Genomic DNA, 27,888 nt, shown 5'->3' on the forward strand with positions numbered 1-27,888 from the left:
ATTATACAAAGGTTTAAGGAATCAATTGTTAGTGCTTATTATTATAAATAGAAAAAGTAGGAGCAAACAAAGGAATGTGAGGGTTTGAAAACTAAATGGGATGGTAGACTTATATGTTTTCCATGAGATTTCAAAAAAAATCATGGCAATTGTTTTAAAGGCTCCATGTTCAAGAGGGCGGGGCAAGTCATCCTTTAGTGATTCAAAGAGGTTTGATTTTGTATATCACAACCTCAATTATACAAAAGTTTAAGGAATCAATGGTTTGGTAAAGGATGAGATATTGGATCATAACCCCTCCACCAGAGGCCCACTCCACTAGAGGAATCAATGGTTTGGGAAAGGACGAGATATTTGATAACAACCCCTCCACTAGAGGCCCACTAGTTACACAAAAGTTTAAGGAATCAATGGTTTGGGAAAGGATGAAATATTGGATCATAACCCCTCCACTAGAGGCCCACTGATGTACAATAGACTAAGTGTGCATTTACTTTAGCATGTGGGTTCCTCGCAAGAAAGATAGCTTGAGGTTGTGCTTTTCTCACCGTTTTCATGTTGTAGAGGCCTATGCAAGTTAAATAATTTCAAAAAAGCATTATCTTAACCATAACATGGTCAAGCATAGTTGCTAGATCCTTGTGACCAAGTGATGGTTGGCTCACAATTTGGATCATGGGCCGTTGGATGATGATGGCAAGAAAAATATCAGGAGTCCTATAAAACTTAATGATCTATACTTGGGTCATTGGCTATTGCTCAATCCACTTGTCCGTCTATTGTGCATTGTCTGCCCTTTATTTCCTTGTAGATAAATTTAATCGATTTTATTGTTTCATGTTCATTGTTGTTTTTGGGTGCCTCTCTAGAATGCCTTATGTCATCACCGCTTGGTGACTTTTGTGAGATAATAACCTAACTTGAAGTAGATACACTAGGGGGACCTCTAGGCCTAACGTCATATGGGAAATACATAGAAAACAATAGGACGTGCAAGCTCCTTTCCCTTACGCAGAGGTGCTCCCACCCTTTGTCTTTTATCTTTATGGTGTCTCTTTCCCTTGTATGTACTCTTGAGCATTATGCCATTGTATTTCCAAAATTGGGTGAGGAGTCAAGAGGATTTTGCATAACTATCTAGCAATGTGGCCAACCTGAATGACACAAAAGTCAAGTAGGTGGGTTTGAGAAAGGTATCAAAGCAGTAAAGGGTTTTGACCTTTGTTGATTTAGCAAGGTAAAAACAACCATTCTTTTGGAAGAATCCCTTAAAACCTAGTTTGGTAGCAAGCTTACAAAAGTAAGAGAGGGAAGCCACAAGACTACTGAAGGTGCCATGGTGGGGGATGGCTTCATAACTGCTTGCAATGTCAATAGAATTCATTAATAGAATTGACTAGACAAATCATCCACCAACCAAGAATGGCCATACCATCGATAGAATAAAGAAAGAGATCTCAATCGGTCAATCTTTATTATGTTTAGTTTTGGGCAAGTGTCTACGTGTTGAGTCAAATTAAGTTGGGCTCCACTTTTAGTGGTGCCATTGGGTCAATTCCTTTAAGTTTGAGCCATGTGACCGTACTGCCCCCATAACCCTGAGCTTTGAGGAGAGGTATGCTTGCTACTCTGTAGGGGGGGGGAGGGGGACTGCAACTTAGCACTACAGGACATGAGTGCAAATATAGGCATAATGGCAACACTTAATGGGAATGCATAATCCAATATATTCATAGAATTCATTTCACCTATTGTTAGGCGTGTCTGCATTCCTGAAGGCACTCCTCTCTTTTGAAAGGATTCGTAGCATGTCAAGCCTTGGTAAGGTTCTTTGCATTGCATTGAATTAAACTAGCAAACGAGACACCTTTTGGTGATATTGATACAGTAACATGAATCCAAACACTAAAGACAATTCAATCGCATCCTATATGTTCCCTATCGGCTCATCGTTAGTGCTCACAAAGTAATTTTCCCAGTTGAAATTGAGAAATCCGGATTGGGAGTCAAGGTTGCCTTTAATTTTAGGTGACCTAATATACATGTTTTATTTGAAAATCCTAGTATTTATACGGATTTTGAGGAAATCTTAAAGTACAATCTATGGGTGGGTTCAGATTCCATGGTAGCCATAGCTTCCAAACTGCGAGTGATACAGATGGTCTTTAGGTTTGTGAGGGGGAGGTCATCTTGTATATCACAAGTTGACCAAACGATTGATTGGTTTGCAATGTGTGGGATAGCGGGAGTAGCTAATCACAATCGATGCCCATCTTAGCTCACGAAGATCCGAGCAGTATGTCATTCATCATTTGCTAGAAAATAGTAGTTGCATTCATGAGTCCCAATGGCAACATCAAGAACTCATAATGCCCATATCGTGTATGAGACCCGAGCAGGGGCATCTTCTTGGTGAAATAGGCTGCACCATGCAAGCGATCGATAAAGTAATCCATCGGTTCATCACACAAAGTCGCCCATTTAATCCACATATCAAGTTGAAGGATGGCCGCTTGGTGTGAACCCAGGATTGTCCGATGCTCGATGTGAACCTAGGATTGGAGTTAAAAAAATAAGAATAACAACTAAAAATAAAAGTCAACTTGTATTGCAAATCAGGGAGGGGGAACTCCCAAACATGAACCCCTTACAAAAAAAAGGCAACCAAAAGGGTCAGCACTCGTGGCCTACGCAAAGTATAACATGAAGCATGAGCATCACTAACTACACTGGTAAGAACCTTGCAATCTCTTGCAAAACGACCGAGCCACCAGTGTGTCTCTTTTACCTAGGATACGTGCAAAGAACTATTACAACAGGCGAGCAGAGCTAGTGGAGATAGCGTACCAAAGCAAATCCGATGCCGTATCTGACCACACTGCCATAGTTACGGAGTGCTAATGTACTGCCAAAAGATTGAATAGGGAGGCCCTGTTTGGAAAAAAATCCATTAATTAGTTCTGGAGAAAGCAAGAGGGGTGAAAAGGAAGGGCTCATTAACCTAAGATACATCCAAAAATTAATGAAGTTTCTAGATGGAGGTCAAAGTCTCCTTAAAAATTATGTGTATCTCGGAAGCTCCCCCAACGTCGCCCAATGCTTTTCTCTCCATGCTCGCCATTGCATCTCCCCTGCTTCATGCTGTCATGCCTGAGGTGATTATCTCGCTGCGTAAGCCCCACTCCGTTGTGTCTCTCTCCCCCTCTCAGCCCCCTTTCCCTCTGCCTCCTTATTTTCAGCCCCCCCCTTTCCTCCCTTTGCCTGCCAATCGCTGTGCCTCTATTTTTTTCCCGTGTGTCTCTCTCCGCTCCTCACTCCACTCAGCCCCCTTCCCTCTGCCTCGTAATTTTCAGGCCCCCCCCCTTTCGTGCCTTTGCCTCGCTAGTTGCTGTGCCTTCACAAAAAATGGAGGGGAGGTCGGAGTAGCACCCTTGGAGGTTGCAGTAGTCGTTCGAATTTTAGATTGCATGTCGTTGCGCTACAAAATGTGGTCGTGTAGTAGGAAAGCCAGGAATGCAACTACTTGGACCACAAGCACGAGAGCAACATAGCAATTGGAAGAGCGGCAACACGGTTGGGCCTATTCCTAGCCGGTGGTTGTATTGGAGCTCATTTGGAATTTGGCCTTGTTGTAGCCGATTGCTTCCATCACGGACGAAGGCACACACACAAAGCCCTCGATGTATGGCCACAACAAAGGAGAGAGGACAGGGTAGGTCGAGTGAAGGGAGTGAGAGGGGAGGGAGGGGTGACTCAAAGGGGAAGGTGCACGGTGGAGGGAGGCACGGTTGAGGGGGGGGGAGTAGCCGGTGAGGCAGAAGAGGAGGGCAAACCTTTGGGTCTGGTTGTCACAGGGTCTGGGGTAGGGGTTGGTGGAAATTAATGTTTAGATTAGGTTAATTTAGACTAATGCACATTAGGGGTTTTAGCTCAGGTTAATGTTTTAAAGAAATCACCAATAAAAAGTTTGGGTGAAAGATCTAAATTTCGTAACTTTTTGTTAACTGGATCCAAATTCTGAATCTCAAGATGAATGAAAAACAAAATTACAAACCATAGTGCAACAAATCCATTGGATTCTGAATCTCAAGATGAATGAAACACAGAATGACAAAGCTAGTGCAACAAATCGAGTGCAAATCCGATGGTTAGGTTAGGAGAATTTAAGAATTGAGGAGACGCAGACAGAGAAGATTGATAATTGGAGGTGGGGCCAACACTGGATCGAAGGGTGGGACCGAGCTCGAAAAGAGAAGGCACGATGGCAAGGACATGGGATTACGTGTTACGGGCTGATCCGGTTGAGGCGACCGGCACAGCCGGTAAACACCCAAATATCCATTACAGATATTTTTTCCAGACTATAGCTAAGTGTGGAAGAAAACAAAGCTTGCAAGCTTCTTGGCTATGGCGGGCGAAGCTCTCCCCTGAACATCTTCCCATATCGATCTTCCTCCTCCTTGCATTGCTCACACCATGTCTGTCGCTCCTTTCCTCATCCACCCTTCCCGTTTCTTCATCGTTTCTCGCCTTGATTTCCCCCCTTGTCCCCTTCATCCTGACATCCTCCCCCCCCCTTTGGAACATTTCGCTTTTCCTCTCCTCAGTCGCGGCGTTCGCTCCCCGGAGCTCAAGTTCGTCTCCCGGCGAGCTGGTTCTAGGGTTGCCGTTTTGTGTGCTTTGAAGCCATTGCTGGTCCTCGGTGAGAGGGATGCCTTGCGAAGTCAGGAATTGCGATGGACGGAGGAGGTTGTGGCTACGTTACAGCGGTCTCTTTTGGAAAGCCAATGGGCATTGGCGTCAGCACCGAGGGTAGAAGAGGACGAGGACAGCGCTGAAACACCCACTGAATCACAGGATGACATGGGAATTGTAAGGTCTGGTCGTCCTTCCGCGCGTCAGCGTAGATTAAGTGCCAGGATGCGATCAAATGTGCTGCACAACAGCGAAGCGCAAGCCTCTATGGCTGAGTCGACTGGAGCTGAGTTGGCCGGGGCACCAGTGCGACAGAAGAGGAGGAGGAGGAGAGAGAAAAACAAAATCGAGCCTTTACAAGACTTTGTATCCTCTTTTCTGAGACCAGCGCTTAAATGCGACGTTCTGTCAAAGGACGTGGAGCGAGCACTGGCCAGACAGATGAGGATTCGTCAGAGTCTCGAGAAGTCTAAAAGGAAGTAAGTATCTATTACACTAATGCTGCACCACAGTAAGCACCTAGAAGTGTTGCGCAGTAGTACGAATAGAAATCTCTGCGACTGTACTAAAATAGCTGCTTTGGACAACGACAATGGTGTTTCACTGCGGAGGCCCGTGCCCTGATAAACTGACGTTTCTGGCGCATGCCCTACGGCAAAAGTGTTTTAGGGGGTTGGAATCCTACAAGGCTTTGCTTCATTTAAAAAAAATCCTGGTGAATGTTTGATTTTTCATAGGGTTTGGGCAAATCTAGGACTCGGGATAATGAATTGGGACAAATCTTGGTCGGAATACAATACACCATGGGACCAAGCACTGTGCCAAGCTTTTTCCCATACAGAGGACCTCACATCCACTTTTACATTGAAATTCTAGTTCGCCAACCATTGTTCCACGTGGATGTTGATGACAATGCCAAGAAGTTCACCACAGCTGTGCTGGCGATCTTCCAAGTCTATATTTTGCTAGACGAACGTAGGATACTGAGGGTGTCCGGCATTGATAGATAAGCTTTTGGGCCGAGTGCCTATTTCTTTATGTATTCTCTGTGCCTTATTTTATCTCAGCAAATTGAAGTTTGAAAGATTGTGTCTCCAAGCCTTTGCTGCTGCACCAATTGTATTTGTAACGCTTGCACATTCCCATAAATGATAGAAAGTGGTCACATGATTATCTGCATTCACTGAGGTGGACCAATGGATATTTGAAAGTCATATAATTAGGGATGTCATTGTATCTGTATTATTGAATTGATGTTGATGTATAATTAGCTACCCAAGCCATACTCCTCTGGGCATTTCTTCGTGCCCATGCTGCACTAGCACCTGTACATCGTAGGGATTAGGAGTCAGGACAAATGCTAGGACTTAGGAATGCACTCGACTGTCTTTATTTTTGAATAGCTGACTGTCAAGCCGCCGCTCTGCTTGCCAAATTGTGTCTTTTAACAATTCAGATTAAACTGAAAAAAGGTTGAACTTGTGTTATCCTTTGAACGACCGATTAGGGTCTACACCATGTTATAGCATGTTTTCATGTGGATCTGAGATGGGAAGGGTTAATAAACTTGGCTTGATTCTCATGCTCTACAATCAATTGTTCACAATGAAAATGAAGGAGGCGGTAATTTAACATTTGATATAAGGTTAAGGTTATCAGGGATCAGCTAGTAGTTGTAGGTCAAGACTCAAAATGTCGACACAAAATAAGGTAGCATTGTTAGTGCTGCGTATGCTTCCTAGGAGGTTTGGGGGTTTTGTGACCTCACTAACTATTGTAGAGTGGTCCAAACTTTTTTGAGAAGCTGGGCCTGATGCTCATGCAAGAAGAAGTCAGGAAGAAGAGTATGGGGACAAAGGTCATGAGCTCATGAGAGTCGTTAAGATGCCCAACTACCATTGATGAGTCCATTTGGTGTAAAACTAGAATTTACCAAACCTTGTCAAGCAACATCAAGCATCATGAATTTGTGTCAAGAATGGCTTGCACTTCTTCATGCCCAAAATGAGGTATTGAATGTGCGGGTGCTAATCAAAAAGTTAGCACATTGTTCATCTCCTCCTATTTTTATCCTGTTTGGATTTGAATTTGAAACTCCTCTTTGAATATTCAAAAAAAAAAAACATTTGATAAGTATTTTTGAATCCTTATGCATGTAAACAAGATGTCAATCCTTCGGTTAAATAACTCCTCCTATGGTAACTAAGGTTTCATCCTTTGCCTTTAACTTGGACTAATTGTGCTAGATCCATTGGACGAGTGGGTGTAAGACGACCCTTTTGCCACCTTTAATAGAGGGTCATCCAATTAATGACATTTTTGCATGGATAAAGAACATGATACCATCCATGATCTGAGAGGGCTCCATATGAATTGACCTTGAAGCCTTTGTGGCATCTCTCTTGATGTAGGAAGCATAAGCATACAAGGAAGTTGTTTCTCTTAGAGCCTTTCTCGTTCTTGTACAATTGAAAGGGCAAAGAAGGATTTGAGTTAGCTAGCGAGAGCACCACACCACACCACATGGCATATGCTTGTAATCACAATTAATTAGTGTATTCACTATCTATGCACTAACCTACTAGAGTCACATACATGAGACCGATGTAAATGATGTCTATTCTAATAAGCACTAGTCTTGTAGTTGATTCAACTTTGGGTTGATAGTTGTTTTCAATTATTATGAATAAATGGACACATTAACTTTGACATAAGAGCTATTTTGGATGTATATGAGGGACAAGCTATCCTGGGATTGTAGAGGAATCTAGCGAAGAATAGGCTGTTTTCAATGATGGTCGCATCGTTGGATGGTTAACTCCTTTCTATTATTGGTAATATTACTTGGAAATAAATATATGGTTCATTTATATGATGGGATACTCAATTATTTACATAGACACAATCTTTAACAGTAGGACAAGTGTTACGTATTACCCCGATATTGTGGGCCGTGGTTGATTCCCAAAAGAATAGGCAAGGTAGCCAAAAAATTAGAACTACCACAGGGTTGAAAATGTTGGAATAGGGCTGGTCACCTCCCCACATGTGACCCCCATATGACGAGTTAATCGGGGGGGGAACATAGGACAATGGGGCTGCCATAGGGGCATGGACAAAGTGTATTGAAGCCAGAAGAGTACCTGCTTGAGAACTCAGCGAGAATTCATGGTCCAGGTTATTTGGAAATATTCACTGGTTGCAGAGCTTGCCAAAGGAAGGACGGGTTGAAACAAAACCTCAGAGCATGGTGCATGGAAGACTCCTAGGTTGTTTACTCATTATGAGGGGGACAACTGGAAGATCGTGACAGCTGGATTGCTCGAGTTCGAAGGCAAGAATGTGACAGAAGATGGAAGTGCCAGGAGGTGCTACCAAAGATGGACCTGTGTACCAGGATGGTGTGCGGAAGCGGAACCAAACCTAGTGGAGCAGGAGCCACTAGATGAAAAGCCAGGAAAAGATTTTAACATCGAAAAGTTCTAGAGGACTACGACTAGGGAATTATTGGAACATTGTCATCGACGTGTTGGCATTGGGCCGAGATGAGGGGGTGTTGGAAAGGTCACCTCCCCATCTGTAAGCCCCCATATGAGGAGAGCATGGGGGGGGTGAACCTAGGGTTTGAGGGAGTGCCACATGGGCAGCATCCTGGTTGCCATGTGGGTGCTAGTTAGACAACGAAGAGTGAATTACCTGGAGAGATCAGCATGGCTGCATCAGAAGACACCTTTGTGAAAGGGAGATGGCGGGGACAGGATGTCTTGGATCTGCCCTGGCAGAAAGGATCTGATGAGGAGCATGATTGCGTGGTGATCCAGAAGAAGAGGCACTTGCATGACGGGGTCCTTGGCAAGGTATATGGGCAGGGTAAAGACCTGCAACAGGTGTCTGCAGCAGCAAGGCCAGCACATGGCACATTAATGGCGGGGGAACCAGCAGGAGTGTCGGCCATAGAACTGGCTGGTTAGGGCTGGTTGGAGCCAGCCAACCAGGCCAGCTATTGGGCAGAACTAGGGGCTGGACCCGGCCTTGAAGTGTGGGCCAAAGGCCCTAGAAAAGAGAGCCCCAAAGGGGCATTTATACGCAGACCAGGTCAGGGCCTGGACGGCCTGTTTGGGTCGGCCATAGGCAGCCTGACTGGTCGGTTTTTGCCAGCCCCTTGGGGGCCTATAAAAGGAGGGCCTCCAGGCCCTCATACTCAATCATCTGGAGCAGCAGAGCCTCAGCAGACTGGAGCAGCAGATCAGCACCTATAGGGCCTACATCCAGGAGGTGTATAGGAGGCTGAAGAGCTGCTGACAAGCTGAGTTAGGGCTGCACATCTAGGCTGACATCCAGGGCACCAAGGTGTAGAGATCAAGGCACGGTGACCAAGTCTACAGAAGCTCGACAAGGAGCATGCGGGCTCGAGTCTAGAGATAGCCAGCAGATAGGAGAAGTACCTTGTGGTAAGATCAGAGGACCACACCATTGGTGGGACTTTGGATCTCTCTCTTTTGTATTGTGTCCATAGCTTTGGACGGAAATATATTATTTTGGTGGTTTCTCTATCTGGTTGGGTCATTGTCTATTGATGAGTCTGCACATCTATTATATGCACATTAAGTTAAGAAGTTTGTGATTCCACACCCCACACCACACTGTGTGAGCTCCTGGGCATTACTATCAGTCTTTCGATGTGTGTACCCTCTGTTGGGTCATTTCTAACAAAGAAGATGTCACACATTGTGTAAGTACAATAGGTGTCTTCCATTGTATTGGGTGCTTCATTCTGGCAGGATACAAGAGTTATTGTAAAGATCTATGCACCTATTTTGAAGATCATTCGCTTGGCTGATAGGGAAGGGCGGCTACCATGGGGCTTATATATGAGCTAACTGATTGAATGATGAAGAAGATACAAATTGTAGATAGGGTTGACACCTCAAAGTTGGTAGATGTTTGAGCCTTATGTGTTGATAGGTGGGATACGATGCACTCTCCATTGTATGTAGCATGTTTGTTCTCCATCTTGTTTGGAGAGAGAAAAATCCAGATGGTGACAAGAAGGTGCATGATGGGTGGATGGATGTTATAGGGCGATGCACGAAGTATGATGTTGAGAGCTAGGGCATCTTATGTGCCTTATGTGATGAGTTGGATATTTATAAGTCCATGTTAAAATACATTTGCTCGTCAATTATGAAAAGAAGATGCAACAAGGGGCGAAATGGTTGGAGACATTTAGGGCTCACACAATGAAATTGCAGCAGTTGGCTCTTCGAGTGCTCTCGCAAGGCATGTGTGCTTCTCTTTTTGAGAGGAATTAGAGCACATTCTCTCATATCCATACTAAAAGAAGGAGTAGGCTGCTTCTAAAGAGAATAGAGAATTTATTGTACATCCATACTAATTTGCGGCTCATCTCTAAAGCCGAGGAAAGGGGATTTGAGAAGACAAAAGTAACCTTTGATATGATCAAGAAGGAGAAGGATGATGAGAGGCTGTTTTCTTTGCAAGAGGTTATAGAGGGAGTGAAGGAGATTTTAGCTCCTGTTGTTATAGAAAGGATTGGTGGTGGTGCTGCTTTAAGCAGCTCTGTTATTTTGGAGTCCCATGGCGAGGTGAATGAGGATGTTAGTGATGACGATGATGCAAATGATGAGGAGGATGATGGCACTAATGCTGATGATCATGATGGTCACGATGAGGATGGGGATGCAGCTTGAGGCTTGAGGCTTGAGCCTTCTCAATTGTGATGCATCGGCTTGTTTCTAGGCTGTGACTCCGTTTCTTATATGATATATCTTAGTCTTTTCTTTGATGTTTTGGTGTAGTACCTATGTCCCAAGTTCCTACTACCTACTACCTTATGTCTATAGATTATATGTTAGTATATCACTCTCCAGACTCCACAGCGCATCACTTCATTGTGCCACTTTGATCATTTGATCTATCGGTTTGGAGTTTGAAGTTCAAAGTTCTGTTGCCAATTAAATGGGTACAATGTATATTTTCCTTTTTTGGGGGGGGGGATAAAATTAGGGTCACGTTCTAGGCACACTCTAATCATACTTTCGTACCCCTATGCGTTTTCCGTATGGTTACGTATGGAAAAAGCTATGGTGCATCCTATGTTTCTCTTTTAAATATTTTTTTACAACTAGGTGACTCACTAATCAAGGGTATTGTCATATTGTAGGAGATAAAGGGTAATGCGAGACACAAACCAACATGAATCTTGGACACAGAAATGCAAACCAACAGAGTCTTAGACAGAGAAATGCAAACCAATAGGAATCTTGGACAGAGAAATGCAAGTTGGAAGTGGAAGATATCCATGATGTTGGTTGCATGGCATGGACTTACTCTATGAGAGGATATCGAGGAGTTCATTTTTCACATTTGGAGAGGATTGCCACATTTCATAATCAAGGGACGTTGCATCTTGAAGAGGGAAGGAATGTTACATTCTAGTTAGAAGGTGACATGACCCTAAATGAATCTGTTGACGTTAGTCTATAGAGACATCGTGAAATGTTTTAATGTATGTAATTGTGTGAACCAAGTTTTGTTTAGTGTGATGGTTTGCAATTGAATGGGGTCAAAGATTAGATATCCGGGTTCTTGGTATGGGATGCGAGAGAACTGTTGGCATCCACTAGATGGCTGCCAAGTGTCGCCCCGGAGTGTCGAGTGCGGGGGGATCCCAATCCCCTGCCTCCTAGCCACTCTGGCCTCGTGTCCACCCAAAAAATGCTGGGAGAGATGAGAGAAAGGTCTTCAAATTAGGCCTTGTCTCCAAGGCCCCAACAACCACATTTTTGCTTATGGGTCCTCAAATGCCACGTGTCCTCCAGCGTGACCCCTGCCAATAAAGCATGCTCCACTAGGCCCAACCGAGGGGTGAAGGCCACCACCTCCAATAAGAACTAGATACTCTTGAGAGTACCTATGTGCATATGGGTCATGGCCTAGGGACAAGAATTAACCAAGTGTGGAATGGTAACACTAGAGGTCTTCATTAGCACATGAAGTGAATGCCCAAGGGGGTGGCATTTTGTAAGATGCCATCTAGGGTCAAGGGGACGTTTTTAGGTGTGTGTATATAGGGTGTGTGCACAAGGGTTTTGTGAAGCATGATGACGCGGTGGAGACTAGCTCTTGTGAACGTGTGACATTTTTTGTGGATACATGCTGGTGCATATAATCTTGTAGGAAGGCTACTTGGAGTTAACATCAAATAGGGTGTTAGTATGCAAACATGCTGCTGATTGAAATGCATATCTAGTTGCTATCCAACCTTGTTGCTGGTTTGCACATTGGACTGCCTTGAGTGAATGACCAAATGTAACATGCGGGGACTTGCTTTGTGGAAATTACATGAAATGCAAAGGAAGAACTTAAGCATGAGATACACCAGATATTTTCCTAACTATAGCACACTGCTTTATTTACACTGATGGTGTAAATGCCTTGACTGCTGTTGTACGTGAGTGCCAAATTTGTATATAAAACTGAGCTGAGACTACTCCCCTGTTGGAATATGGAAAAAGAACTAGAACTAGAAACTGGAAATGAAATGACAAGACTGAAAGACAAGAAATACCTTGAGAAGAGTGTAGACAAGACACAAGCTAGACTGATAGATTACAATGATGTGACCCATTGAATATATGGGCCAAAGTACAAGACATAAAGCAAGAGTGCTTATGGGATAATTGTAGAAGTGCCACATGGCACACACTCAAGACATAAAGACTAGACTTAGACTTAGACTTAGACTTAGACAAATGTAGACTAGGAAATAGTACACTTAGTGTGCACTTATCTCCAACATCCCTCCTTAAGTGGACACTAGGAGTAAGACAGAAAGACAAGACTAGAAGACAGACATAAAGATTGATAGGCTAAGAGACAAGATAGAAAACATGACAGACAAAAGATCCTGAGACACCCCTCCTCAAGTGATATCCTCATATGGGTCCACAAGGGTAGGGACAAGATGGATCTAAAACACAGTCAGATTGATAGACAAATAGACAGACAGACAAGACTAGATAGACAGAAGACTGACTGTAGACAAACAGAAAGACCAAGACACTAGAACCCCTTGACCTACATCATCGGTGGTCAAGGTGGTAGACAAGACATAGAAGTAATCAGAAAGCCCATTTCTCATCATGTGAGGAAGGAACAACAGGATCAGCTGATGGAAATGTTGCAGCAACATGGGCTGAGGTAGATGCAGGAGCTGATGTAGAGGTTTTGGAGTAGCAGTCCCTCTCCCGGTGATTATCACGGCCACAAATGGTGCATGGATGAGCCTTGAAACAGTCCTTCTCCACATGATTAGTTTTGCCACAATGGGTGCAAGGCTTTCTTACCTTAGAACTTCCTTTCTTTGCTAAAAATGCAGTGTCAGTTACCTTTCGTTGTTGAGTTCTTTCTTCCTCTTGGAGAGCATTGATGATACCCTCAAGAGAAGGATTATTATGATACTTGAAGGTAGTGACAAGAGTAGCATAGGAGTCAGGTAAGCTTTTGAGAAGCACAGCAATAGCAATATCTTCGGAGATGGGAGACTTGCCTGACGCAAGCTGAACCATAAGACTGCGAAGATAATTGACATGAGAGGCTATAGTAGCTCCTTCCTGCATATGTAGATCAAAGAATGAGATCATAAGTGCAATCTTAGAGTTTTTAGATCGGGCTCCAAAAAGGGTATCCAAAGTGATCCATGCTTGAGGAGCAGACTGTATGTCGGAGATGTGATGAATGTAATCATCTCCAAGGCCGAGCAATATGATAGCATCGGCTTTGTCGTTCTTGGCAGTGACAACTTGCTCAGATGGACCTTCGGGAGCAACACGGTGAACAATGTCCCAAAGACCTTCTTTCATAAGATGGCACTTGATTTTGATTTGCCAAGTATGAAAGTTGGACCCATTGAATTTGTCGATAGATATGAGAGACTGAGAGGAAGATGCCATGTGGGAAGGTCTTACCTCTTGCTAGGATGCAAGGGCAGTGTCTATTCCCTTACAATATTGCAGAAATAAATGAGAGGAAGAGATCCCAGAAGCCGGTTCTCTCACCACTTTGTCAGGGCCATAGCATATGACAGCCCATCGAAGCAGGAGGAACCAGCAAAAAAAGGAGAGACTGTTCAGCAAACTGAAAGAGGCAAAAGCTCAGTACCTTAATCCCGGCCAGAAGTAGAAGTGTAAAAAGAGCGCAGTCGAGGAGGTCGAACAGATGGAGCTGGAGAAGTCGGCCTGTGCAGGTACAGATTCCGTACAGTCATACGGACTGTACGGACAGCAGAGTACGGAGTACGGACGGCGGAGTATGGACGACGTACGAAGTACGGGCGGCGAAGTACGGACGTCGTACGAAATACGGGTGGCGTACGGACAGCGGACGATGTACGGATAGCAGGTACGGGTGCAGGACTGTGCAGATCTGGTGTGACAGCAGGTGAGTGACAGCAGGACTGCGCAGATCTGGCGCTCAGATCTGTGGCTGAACTGCGCAGATCTGGAGCGCAGATCTGGCGCAGATCTGAAGCGGGATACACACAGATCTGGCGTACACACAGATCTGGAATACACACAGATCTGGCGCACAGATCTGGAGCGCAATGACGGGGCAGAAAGAGGGGAAAATATGAAGAGGGAGTGCAGATCTGGAGCGCAATGGCGGGACAGAAAGAGGGAGAAATGTGAAGAGGGAGAAATCTGAGAAGAGGGGCAGATCTGCAGCGGGGGAGAGATCTGAGAAGAGGAAGACTGAGGGGAGAGAAGAGGGATCAACCTAGCTTTGATACCATGTTGGAATATGGAAAAAGAACTAGAACTAGAAACTGGAAATGAAATGACAAGACTGAAAGACAAGAAATACCTTGAGAAGAGTGTAGACAAGACACAAGCTAGACTGATAGATTACAATGATGTGACCCATTGAATATATGGGCCAAAGTACAAGACATAAAGCAAGAGTGCTTATGGGATAATTGTAGAAGTGCCACATGGCACACACTCAAGACATAAAGACTAGACTTAGACTTAGACTTAGACTTAGACAAATGTAGACTAGGAAATAGTACACTTAGTGTGCACTTATCTCCAACATCCCCTAATTGCGACATGTGGGAGATGGAGCTATGCTGATGACATAGGTCACCAAACTGTTGGAGATAAGTGCACACTAAGTGTACTATTTCCTAGTCTACAATAGTCTAAGTCTAAGTCTAAGTCTAAGTCTAGTCTTTATGTCTTGAGTGTGTGCCATGTGGCACTTCTACAATTATCCCATAAGCACTCTTGCTTTATGTCTTGTACTTTGGCCCATATATTCAATAGGTCACATCATTGTAAACCATCAGTCTAGCTTGTGTCTTGTCTACACTCTTCTCAAGGTATTTCTTATCTTTCAGTCTTGTCATCTCATTTCTAGTTTCTAGTTCTAGTTCTTTTTTCCATATTCCAACATGGTATCAGAGCATGTAGATCCCCTCTCCTCTCCTCACTCTGTTGCAGCCATAGCTTCGTCTTCTCCTTTCAGTTTACCTCTCCCTCCGGCATCTCTCTCTTCAGCCTCTCGTGGCACCTCTACCTCTGCACCGCCCTCTTCTACGCTTCTGCTGGCCGCCTCTTCTCCGAGATCTGCCCTCTTTCTGCCCCGCCATTGCGCTCCAGATCTGCGCGACTCTGCTGCGTGTACGCCTGCTCCGCCTGCTCCAAATCTCTGCGCCAGATCTGCGCTTCAGATCTGTGCAGCTCAGCCACAGATCTGAGCGCCATATCTGCTGTCACGCCAGATCTGCGCAGCACTCTGCTGTCACGACAGATCCAGCACCCGTTCCTGCTATCCGTACAACTCTGCGCTGTCATCCGTACGTCGGACAGATCCGTACAGTTCTGCGCCGTCGTCCGTACTCTGCACGACATCCATACGTCGGCCGCACTCCGTACTCTGGTCGCTGTCCGTACAGTCCGTACGACTGTACGGAATCCGTACCTGCACAGGTTGACCACTTCTCCAGCTCCATCTTCACGGAGATATGCATCCTTTTTACACTTCTACTTCTGCCCGGGATTAAGGTACTGAGCTTTTGCCTCTTTCAGTTTGTTGGAACACTGAAAGGAAAGAGTAGAGTTGATACAAAATCAGAATACTTGCTTATAGAATGAAGAAGAAAGAGGTCCTTAAGTAGGCACCTCATACAAGGTCACTGACATCACTGATGACCTCAAAGCTCCACAATCATCTCCTCAATCTGCTCCTAGATTCACTCAATCATCCTATGTGGCTTTTCCACCACCTAACTGTGCTTGTGGGCACCTAACTGTGCCTCTAGCACTCACACATAGAAACATAAGGTGTGCCTGAGGCATACACCTTGAGATATCCCAACAAACCCCCCCTCAAGGAAATGCCTCAGGCTATGTCAAGGATACATCTAGTCTCATAGTTTCTCATGCCATCTCATGGTGGTCAAGGATAAATCTATGGCTAGGTTCTCATGCTAGCAAGGGTTCCCTTGGGTGTAAGGTAAACAGAAAGGGATACCAACAGACCTTCCAATGGTTATCTCCCCTACATGTACATGCACACAATGTCTGTAGGAGGTACCATGGAACAAAACATACACATGGCCTACATCATAAGGTGACCAGAGGTGTTTACAAAACACACAACACACAATAGTTTATTTTCATTCATTTTGGAGGACTATCCAGGCTGAGTACCTTGACATAAAAAGAGAGATCTGGAGCATACATAGAGATGTTTTAAAATGCATAATCTTCATGGGATGCCTCATCTTGTGGAGGCAAAATATCCATGTCAAGGCAAGGTCTTACCACATGGGCAGTGTCTAGTGCCTTATAAGATGGTACTATGATAGAACAAGTGGATCTGAAAGTCATGTCCTTCATGAGAACAATTATCTTGTCATCTCCATAGTTGTGTAGAGAAGCATATCTTAGGTGTCTGACCTTCATCTTTTTCTTGTACTTGGAGTCAAATAAAAGTTCCATGAGAGTGTAGATCTCTGTAGTTGCTTCCTTTTTGGCAACCATTGTTTTGGCAATCTTCAACAAGGAAGTCATGTTGGCATTTTCATCCTTTGTAGCATAACAAGACATTGCTTTATGTTTTGGCTTTTCACATATTTTGCATAAGCAAGCCATGAGAGGCTCTAACCCAAGTATTGGGTAGTGTCTTCTCTCTTACAGGTGAAATATGAGCAATAAAAGGTAATCTTTTCAAAGAGTAACAATCTTGAAATGCAAGATGTCTAAGCAAGAAATGACCAAGTAGATGTTAGAAAAATGAGCATAGCAGACTGAAAATAAATCTTGGTCAAACTATCAGTCAAACTTTGACTGTCCAAGGTCAAACTTAGACTTGCATAGTCAAGCTTTCATGGCCAAAGAGGCAACTCAGAAATCTGCTCCAAATCGTTATGCAAAGATTAGAATTCAGAGGGCTTTTGTACTGAAGAGAAAGGTAAATAGGTAGAGCTTCTCCCTCAGGAAGGAATTGCGCAGAAAACGGCCACGTCGCCCAGCATTGTAGAGGATATTTGGACTGGTTTTTCGTCGAAATCTACCCGAATACTGCTCCAAAAGAGCTCAAACTTGATGAGCAGGGAGGTCGTGCTGTCGCCCAGCTCCCTTTGAGAGGAAATCGACAATGTAGCTCTCTACAGTGAGAACCAGGAAAAAGATCGTCGCGGCTTCCTGAGACAATGCCGCCCAGAAGATGGCGAGGTAAGTCGTGTAGCTTGTTCTGCAGGTTCGCCCTGCCCTTGGGAAGACTCTCCTGAAGGATGAGATGCTGAGAATGCAGGTTTGAAGAGAACTTGCACTTCCAAAATCGACTTTGGAAGGGAAGGTGGAAGATGAAGGTGAAGAAGAAGATGATGATGTGGCACCTAACTAGGGCTCAAGGAGGATCAAATGGCTCTGATACCATGTTGGAACACTGAAAGGAAAGAGTAGAGTTGACACAAAATCAGAATACTTGCTTATAGAATGAAGAAGAAAGAGGTCCTTAAGTAGGCACCTCATACAAGGTCACTGACATCACTGATGACCTCAAAGCTCCACAATCATCTCCTCAATCTGCTCCTAGATTCACTCAATCATCCTATGTGGCTTTTCCACCACCTAACTGTGCCTCTAGCACTCACACATAGAAACATAAGGTGTGCCTGAGGCATACACCTTGAGATATCCCAACACAGTTTGCTGAACAGTCTCTCCTTTTTTTGCTGGTTCCTCCTGCTTCGATGGGCTGTCATATGCTATGGCCCTGACAAAGTGGTGAGAGAACCGGCTTCTGGGATCTCTTTCTCTTATTTATTTCTGCAATATTGTAAGGGAATAGACACTGCCCTTGCATCCTAGCAAGAGGTAAGACCTTCCCACATGGCATCTTCCTCTCATTCTCTCATATCTATTGACAAATTCAATGGGTCCAACTTTCATACTTGGCAGATCAAAATCAAGTGCCATCTTATGAAAGAAGGCCTTTGGGACATTGTTCACCGTGATGCTCCTGAAGGTCCATCTGAGCAAGTTGTCGCTGCCAAGAACGACAAAGCCTATGCTATCATATTGCTCGGCCTTGGAGATGATTACATTCATCACATCTCCGACATACAGTTTGCTCCTCAAGCATGGATCACTTTGGATACTCTTTTTGGAGCCCGATCTAAAAACTCTAAGATTGCACTTATGATCTCATTCTTTGATCTACATATGCAGGAAGGAGCTACTATAGCCTCTCATGTCAATTATCTTCGAAGTCTTATGGTTCAGCTTGCGTCAGTCAAGTCTCCCATCTCCGAAGATATTGCTATTGCTGTGCTTCTCAAAAGCTTACCTGACTCCTATGCTACTCTTGTCACTACCTTCAAGTATCATAATAATCCTTCTTTTGAGGGTATCATCAATGCTCTCCAAGAGGAAGAAAGAACTCAACAACGAAAGGTAACTGACACTGCATTTTTAGCAAAGAAAGGAAGTTCTAAGGTAAGAAAGCCTTGCACCCATTGTGGCAAAACTAATCATGTGGAGAAGGACTGTTTCAAGGCTCATCCATGCACCATGTGGGGCCGTGATAATCACCGGGAGAGGGACTGCTACTCCAAAACCTCTACATCAGCTCCTGCATCTACCTCAGCCCATGTTGCTGCAACATTTCCATCAGCTGATCCTGTTGTTCCTTCCTCACATGATGAGAAATGGGCTTTCTGATTACTTCTATGACTTGTCTACCACCTTGACCACCGATGATGTAGGTCAAGGGGCTCTAGTGTCTTGGTCTTTCTATTTGACTACAGTCAGTCTTCTATCTATCTAGTCTTGTCTGTCTGTCTATCAATCTAACTGTGTTTTAGATCCATCTTGTCCCTACCCTTGTGGACCCATATGAGGATATCACTTGAGGAGGGGTGTCTCAGGATCTTTTGTCTGTCATGTCTTCTATCTTGTCTCTCAGTCTATCAGTCTTTATGTCTGTCTTCTAGTCTTGTCTTTGTCTTACTCCTAGTGTCCACTTAAGGAGGGTGTTGGAGATAAGTGCACACTAAGTGTACTATTTCCTAGTCTACAATAGTCTAAGTCTAAGTCTAAGTCTAAGTCTAGTCTTTATGTCTTGAGTATGTGCCATGTGGCACTTCTACAATTATCCCATAAGCACTCTTGCTTTATGTCTTGTACTTTGGCCCATATATTCAATGGGTCACATCATTGTAAACCATCAGTCTAGCTTGTGTCTTGTCTACACTCTTCTCAAGGTATTTCTTATCTTTCAGTCTTGTCATCTCATTTCTAGTTTCTAGTTCTAGTTCTTTCTTCCATATTCCAACACAAACCTCGACCATATGCTGGCTGAAAGGTGCTGCTGAAGGCTGGGAGCTGAGTGCTTAAATGAGGGAGCAAGGACCCCTTTAAATAGGGGGCGGGAAGGGCCTGTTTTGGCTGACCCAGCCAGCCCTAACTGGCCAACCAGCCAGTCGGCTGGTTGGGGCCTCAAATCTGGGTCTAATGGGCTGACTGGGAGGGGCAAAGGCAGCCTATAAAAGGCGCCTTCCCCAGCCCATAGATCCTTTCTTGGAGATGCCTTTGGGGGCCCCAAAACCTTGCAAGTACGCCGTGTGGGGTGCTGCAGTTTGCTGACAAGGCAGCCTGTTCTCACTGCAACTTGGGCTTGACCCTGGTGCGTGTGACACCAAATGACTCCCAAGAAAAGCCCCCCAACTTGGCTTATCAGACTTCTAATATGCCGACCCATAATGGCTGATTGATGGCCGACCATGGTCAAGCTGACCAGACCCTTGTGATGTTAGGGTGCCAATGAGCATCCCTCTTTCAGCTTCTTTTTTGGGGGTGATCCTGAGTAATTATACGAATAATGATAGAAGACTCCTAGGTAAAAGAAGATGCATGAGGAGTAAATATCTTAGGATTGTTCTTTTTTTGGAGGCCATCTCCTCTTAGGTTCATGTCTAGTTGAGTTGAGTTTTAGTTTGGTTGTTATTATTATTATTATTATCCCCCCCCCCCCCCCCCCCCCCGGCAAACTCCCTTATTTTAATATTATTGTTATTTCTAAAACTAATTAATACAAAATTAACTAATTAACAAATAATGATAATAATTATTACCTTGTGTTTACGTTGGTGTTTTATTTGTTTTCTTATGTGTACGTTGGTTTATCTTTGTTCCCTTGTGTTAGCATTAGTTGTTAATGCTTTTTTTTAAGGGGGTTGTGGGCGTGTTGTGATGGATATTTAACCTAATTTAATTCTTTCTCTCTCTCTCTCTTCTTTTCTGATTTTTTGCTTTGTTTGAAGTTTTGTTGTTTGGGTTGGGATTTAAAAGCTTAGTAAGTATTGGGTTTACCCAAGAAGAGATTCTAGAATCTTTTGAAACCCAGATGGCAGCGTATGCTTGGGTCGTATGCTTGGGTACTGATGAGAACATAAGTGTAGCTTTGCTTACTAAGCTTTAAAAAAAAGATATTTCTCATTTACTGATAATTTTGTTTAAAGTCGCTTACAAAGTCCCTTCTTTTCTTTGTTTTTTTGTTTTATATATATATATATATATTTTGTAAGATTGAATATAATTTAGGCGTATGAAGGTATATCTTCACGGTCCTTAACCTCTCAGTCCTATTCACACCACCCAAGTATATGCTTTATGCAGGTCAAACTTATCATACTACTTTTGCACAGTTTTAAGAGCATGGCAAGGAAGCTAGGAAAGCCCATAAAAATGCTTCTTTGATTGGATCTTTGAGACCTCTATATGATACAATGGTAAGATTCCTTTCATTGTTTTCCTATTGAGCGTAAAGAAGGAAAAGTTTCTACCTCTAAGAATTCATTCATGCAGATAGTCCTCGTGAACTTTTTTGGATACAAACTTTACAGAAATTGTTTAGAAGTTTTAATTTGGAAGGGAAGTCAGCTCATCACAAGAACAAAAGGGCTACCCTAAGAATCCTATGGTTTGGAGAACTCATAGAAAGCCTTGGAACTCTACTCCTTATCGTCATAATCTAAGTGATTCTTGATACTCTCCCCATTTTTTGGAGGATGAAAATAGAAATGTTGCATTGATTTTTTTATTGATAAATCATGTTCCTTGTGATTCTCTTATGCCTCAAAGTGGAGAGATCTTGTCTATCAATACTACAAGATCAGGTTGCAACATGTGGATCAACTTATGTTTAATTTATCATTAAGGTCTTTGGAATATAATATTAAGGTTCTTTTCAGCTTCTATACGCTTTAAAAGACTTTTCTTCTCAAAATCTCTAATTAAGAAATCAACATTGTATTCAATTCAAAGTGTTGTTAGAGAGGTTCTTAAAATCTTCAGTTCTCGGCCTAAAAACCGGTCCCATCTTAAGAAAAGAGATTATGATCACTATATTTACTTCTGTTGATCTTGACAAGATAGGGTTCTATATTGAGGTCACCTCTTTGACAAGATATGTTTAAATTCAATATTGCTCTTCCTCGTCGGGTTTGAGGACTTGTAGTCATCTTATGATTGGCTTGGTATATGTGAAAACTCTAGGACAAAAGGCCTTACATTTTGTAGATATTGGTAGGAACCTTAAAGAGTATGTAAAGGTAGCTAGCCGTAGCAGCCCCTGTTGTTGCACAATGAAATAAATTGCTGCTTATGTTAACAATTCTAGAGTATATGTTTACCATTGGTAATTCTGGCCTTGCCACTACTCATCTAGAGGAGCTTTTCTTAAAAGGCACAAAATTTGACTTTCTTCTTCCAAGGATTCATGCCTATTAAAAGCCATAGAGAAAGGGGTTTCAAAGTTTGTTATTCAGGTGGAAGAATCTTTAGGAGTCCAAGGTCTTTTATCACGTTGGAAATAGCTGCTTCGTAGTTAACATGAGCTCTCTTGCTTTGCACCTCTGATAGTGGTAGCTCTAACACAACAATTTTGGAAGTCGTATGGAAGAATTGTGTGATGAATTTTTAAGGGTGATGCATTCTTTGGGGCTAGTTGTCTGAGAGCCTAAATCTTTTGATTGGTTTTGGGATTCAGGTTGTCAAGAAAGCTTGGTCATGAACCACCATATGAGCTTTGGGCTCATTCGCTGCAGGTATCAACTGGAGAGCTGCTTTCAAAGGTTGCTGAAGGCGAGATCGCGAGGAAGAAAATGATGACAGCTAATTTGCGTCTTGTTGTTTCTGTTGCGAGACATTATCAATACTTGGGAGTGGACATGGCGGACCTCATTCAGGTGCATTGTAGAATGGTTCATTCCATTTACAGTTTAGGAATGCTTCAGAATGATTCTGTTTTCTCACTTTTTTTGAAATTTGAAATTGTCTTGTTTTCTTTCCTGTTGGGGTGTGTTATTATAAACTATGCTTTTATTTCTTCATTAAGGTATTTTGCTTCTGTCCAATGGAGTAGCCCTTTTTAAACAAAAGATTTAAAAATTACAAAGCAAAGAACCTTCTATTAATGCTTGAAAATACCAACCATGCAAGTTATCCTTGAGGTGCTGATTGTGGAAGGAAACACAAGGAGAAGTGGTGGATTAAATCAGCCTGTTTTTAGAGAACTCAGCTCAACCTTTGAAACGGGGGCCAACAACCAGGGTGGAGGACTATACATCCAGCGAATGCCTTGCTCAATGACTACAGAGTAGACACCTATAGGCCAAGCCTTCCAAAAATGTGCCTGCCTCTCAGCAATCATTTGAGATTCTGACGCGCCACGCTCCCATATAGCAAGAAGGGTGTAGAAAATGTGCAACAAGGCGGCTGCAAGGGGGACCTTTGATAGGAGGTCTGTGTCGGGCTTTATCTGATGGAGATGCGGCGACACAGGGAGACGCTTCTGCGATAGAACGGAGAGCAGCAGGGAATGGTCAGACCACTACAGGACATAGAGGGTGACCAGGCATAGTGACACTTCACATACTTCTATACATTTGAGTCAGCCCCCGTACAGAGATGTTGAGGAGGAGCTAGCCGATATGAGAGCAGTCTGGATGTGCAGCTGGCACAGTGCCACCGAGAGAGGGGCGCAGAGGCCACATGTGTGACAGAGAGCCCCCAGAGTACACTCCATTGAGGTTCGACCTATCATAGCTTTCCTCAGGGGAGACGGACAGAGATGAGGGGTCACTCTAGACATAGCCTAGAGAGCGATGAGACCACGTCCCCCACTGCAGCGCGAGATAGCTCGACAGACGCAGATACGAGACATCTTTGCAGCCCATCAGAGAGCCATCATTGTACCAGGCTTCGGTTTCGTCCCAAAGCCTGGATAGATTGATTGATGTGGCCCACTATGCAGTTGTAGTTGACTTTTTCTATGATTATGATTCTGTTAGCATGGATTAGTACTCAGCAAGGGTCCTCGCGTACCCTTTGCTTCAGCCCACTGAGGCTTGTATGAGTTCGTTTTTCTGTGTACTTTGTCCCATAGGCCCGTGAGGTCTCCCGTGGACGTCTCTCTCTCTAAAAACCTGGTACAAACGAGCTGTGGTAGTGGAGATACTAAACGAGCATCCACACCAATGCAAAATGCAAGAAATGCAGAATGGTAGTAAGTTCTAAGTACAACATAGTCATGTCGATGGTCGACTATATATCAATCTCAGCATCATCATCATCAACATCATCATCATCATCAATAGCAAGACATCAGGGTGGATGAGGCAATGGAGGCATGAAATCTGCAATAGGGTGCTGTCGGACACTCAAAGGTGTAGTCGTGGCACTTCTCCTGGTCGTAGCTCTGCGTCTGTCTGAGCTGTCGGGTAACAAGCTCCGGGTCATGGTCATGTCGAGGCCTCGTCTCGTGGGGGTCCATGTAATTTGGCTGAAAGAACTCTGTGATAGAGCTCTGAGAGGAAAGGAAGAAGTCAGCTCCTGTCTCCGTGCTCGGAGTATCCTCTCGCGGTGTCTAAGTACCTCATGAATGAAACCTGCTAACCTGCTGGTCTGGGTAGGAGAGGAATTGGGCCAAAATCCCATAGTTATTTCTGAAGAGGCAGTAGAAACGCCCTCGGATCTCATAGTAGACAGGACACCTAAAGATGAAATGCTCCTTTGTCTCAACCTCGCGCATGTCACACAGTATGCATATGCGCCTCTCCCTAGGTAGTCGCTCTGCTCTGCCGCTCCCAATATGAAGTTTGTGTGAAGAGATCCGGAACTTCCCAAGAGAGATCCTCAGCGAGTGGGGTAGCACAGCCGCCATCTTTGCTGCCCATTCTGCCTCTGTTTGGCAGACCGTTTGCTCTTCTTTTTACACGCATAGCCTCTCCATTGCCTGCCCTTCATAGCCGTCTCTGTTCGGGTCTGTTAAGAGCAGCATGTGTGGAAATTCGAGCAATTTCAGAGCAATTTCATCCCCATTTTCAGGGTTTTTGGGCCACTGCAGCAGAACAGCCCATCCATGTGCGTTGGTTGCAGATTTTGGGGCCATTGGGAGGGCTGTTCGACCTGTTTTGGAGCAGCTACTTGCATTTCGAGTTGCTCTAGGGTTGCTGCAGCAAAACTACCTTCAACAGAGCAGTTTTCGGGGCTGTTCCTAGCCTCTATTTCATCTAGAATTGCCGATTATTGGCCTGGTGATCTGCTGGTGCATTTTGGTCCACCCATACCTCTACTACAGCCTCTTGGTATAGCTTGGAGCTGGTTTGCAGAAGCGCTTCACAAATTTCGAGCTATCTCATTGCATTCGGCGCCCCTCCAACTACTTTCTTGAGGATTTTGGACCTGCTACAGCACCTAGAACTGTCCTCACGCCCATGAGTGCTCTTTTCTTGGCTCATTTCTGCGTTTTGGGGCATCTACTTGCTGCTCTTTGATTCAGGCTCACTCGATTCTCTATTTCGAGGCATATTCTTGCTGCTTTTCCATTAGGGTTTGCATTTTGGAACCTCCGAGGTCATGCACAGCAGCTGGACACGTTTATTCATGCCTTTTTGAAGCTGATGATCTATTTGAGAGCCCTAGACCAGCTCCTTTATATGGTGGTTATCTATTTCAGCTTGCTGCCTTTGCTACCTCAGTTTGACACTATGGAGCCTTGTCCTCGTGGTGAAGACTTATCAGCATCATCTTCAGCTAGGGATGAGCAGCATGACAAAGCACTAGTGCTTATTGGTGTGAGGTTTGTCAACAAATTGCTTCATCAACTTGACTTCACTACTTCAGCAAGGAGACACTGGACAAGCTCAAGAATATTTATGCTACATCTATTGGACTTGAGCAAGAAGCTCCATCTGCTATGTTGCATGATCTATTCCTCTCTGAGGTGGTAGATGATGCTTAGCTCTATGTGTTTTGTGTTGAGTCAATAAGGGTTCTCAGCCTTGAGTTGTCCCTCTAATTGAATGTACTTGGAGTCAATAAGAGGTACCCTGCCTTGGGTTGTCCCCAAAAAATCAATGTATTGCCTTTTACTTTGGTTTGATGGTATTGACCACCCAGTTCAGAGTAAGGGAGGGTGACGAGTGATGGTTTTCCCCTTGCCGATCGCAAGCTGATTGAGAAGTCACTATCACGCAGGAGATGTTGGATAGTTGGACTTGCTCTTTGCAGTATTGCAGTGGAGGGGGGATCGGTCTACTCTTGCGTGCTGGGTCTCACACTCTGCTCTGAAGGGGTGTTGGAGATATCATAGCCAAAGAGTGTGGTGATGTGATGTGTTGGTGTGTAATACTAGGAGTTCTAGTACTTGTTTATGTGTGTGAGTCATGTGTGAGTGCCACGTGTCACTCTAGGAGGTATGCCATATACACTTGGTACATGTGTGTGTGTGAGGCTTGTACTTCACTTATCATTTCATACTTGATGAATGAATGAAATCCTTCATTATGTCTTCATTTGAGTATCACTTCTTCACTCCCTAGCTTCTCTCTCTCTCTCTCTCTCTCCATGTTTCTAATAGAAAGAACTAGGAGTAATCTAAATGCCTGCAATATACCAAACTACAAGCGAGTTGAAGTAGTAAATATTGCTACATACTTTCATAGTCAGAGTGCTACGAACCTCGTACTAAACTAAACTCTTGAAGATGTCTTTACAAGCGTATAGCCTAGAATAGATTACCTAATGATATTTGGGTGCATGGCTTATGCTCATATCCCTAATGCCAACCGAAGAAAACTTGATAATAAACCAGTTAAAGATATATTTTAAAGGTATATTTGTTGGCTACAGTGATGATCATCGGGCCTATAAGATTTGGAATTTTGAAGCACCATTATTATCACCAGCATGGTTATAATCTTTTATGAAGGAGGAATTGATCATACGTTATTCTATCCTATCACTGAGCAAGTGGTAGACACAGAGACTGAACCATTTGTTGCTGAAGAACCTTCATCAATTGTTAGTGAGGTGGGCCCTGAGTCAAGGACCCGTACTGCAATGGTTTTATGAAACCATAAATGAAGATCAAGTTACTGATGAACTCAATTGATGAGGCAGGACTTAGAAGACCTACTAAGGAGTCGAATGATGCCAAGGATAATTCCAAGTGGCAGGAAGCCATGAAAGAGAAGCATGATAGCATTATATAAAAGTAAAATATGGAGTTTGTAGATTTACTACCAGGAAAGACTTCCATTGGTAACGAATGGGTCTAATGCTGACACGACCCTGCGAGATCTAACCCTATCACTGACCTAGAATCTCATGCTGAATACTCTTGAACTCAAAAATCTTCGGTTGAGTTTGAAAATCCATTGTTCGAACAACCCCATCAATTGATCCCCTCGAGGTCAATTTTTGGGTTGCAATTTCTATCAACCCTAATTCATGAATTACTTGGTATTCAAAAAATCCCTCAACAGAATACCCTTGTTATTCAAGTTCTTGGGTTGAAATACATGTCAGACTTTCCATCGCAGACCCATTAGGTATCCATCTTTCCAAGCCACTTGCTTCAAAAGAAGCATTCTCTGAAGCTATAATCCTTGTCCAAACTGGAACACCTAGAAAAACTGGTAGACCATTAGTTCATAACTTATGACGGAAGAATCTTCATGGAAGTATCAATGGGCAAAATTCTGACCAAAGATATGGTCCCCTGATCTATCCTCGGAATGCTGCCACATGAGGATAATCAGTAAAATTTCAGTTGGCTGCATCCACTTAATGGTACTGTTCTAGACATGTATATAGTCAACCATCATAGGAATAACATCCTATGTGATCCAAAGACTATGGAAATATACAATCCGAGATCTCTTAAAACAAGATTCACTATCAAAAATAAGCTCAAAGGAATAAAGGCTTAATGCCATGGTTTTATGCTAGTGCTACTAAATGTATTAAATGGCCAAGAGTCATTACATTTTGATAAGGTAGAGTGCTTAAAATCCTTCCCACTTTTGGGCATGTAATTTTGGATGAGATCGTGAGTAAAGGAGTGATAGAGAGAAAAGTATGGTAAAAGGATGCTCAAGAGAAAAGTATGGTAAAGGGATGTTTAAAAGATGAATACCTAACTTTGTATCAATGGCTCATGCACTTATTTCAATATTATAAATACTCTTGGTGTGGGATCACGAGCCACACACCTCGAGGGGGGAGATTGTACCCAGTGATTGCCTCTTGTCTTTTCAATGTTTGCCTTTCAAAATGCACCTGGCCATCTCCATCATTGATGTATTCTTCCGCTCAG

General features: G+C 43.6%; 1 protein-coding gene across 1 annotated transcript in view; it reads left to right on the top strand.

Moving 5' to 3' along the window:
• The first annotated feature begins 4,383 nt into the window (after positions 1-4,383).
• Positions 4,384-27,888, top strand: part of LOC147899511 (uncharacterized) — a 64,886-nt gene continuing 41,381 nt past the window's right edge. Inside the window, exons 1-2 of the mRNA XM_087378693.1 lie at positions 4,384-5,174; positions 22,276-22,474. Of these exons, the coding sequence (XP_087234819.1) occupies positions 4,477-5,174; positions 22,276-22,474 (897 nt within the window). The 5' untranslated portion in view covers positions 4,384-4,476. The remainder of the gene's footprint in view (positions 5,175-22,275; positions 22,475-27,888) is intronic.

Source organism: Dipteris shenzhenensis, chromosome 8 (genome assembly GCF_047967505.1).
Source record: "Dipteris shenzhenensis isolate YYH24624 ecotype China chromosome 8, Dip_SZ_1.0, whole genome shotgun sequence".
NCBI lineage: Eukaryota > Viridiplantae > Streptophyta > Polypodiopsida > Gleicheniales > Dipteridaceae > Dipteris > Dipteris shenzhenensis.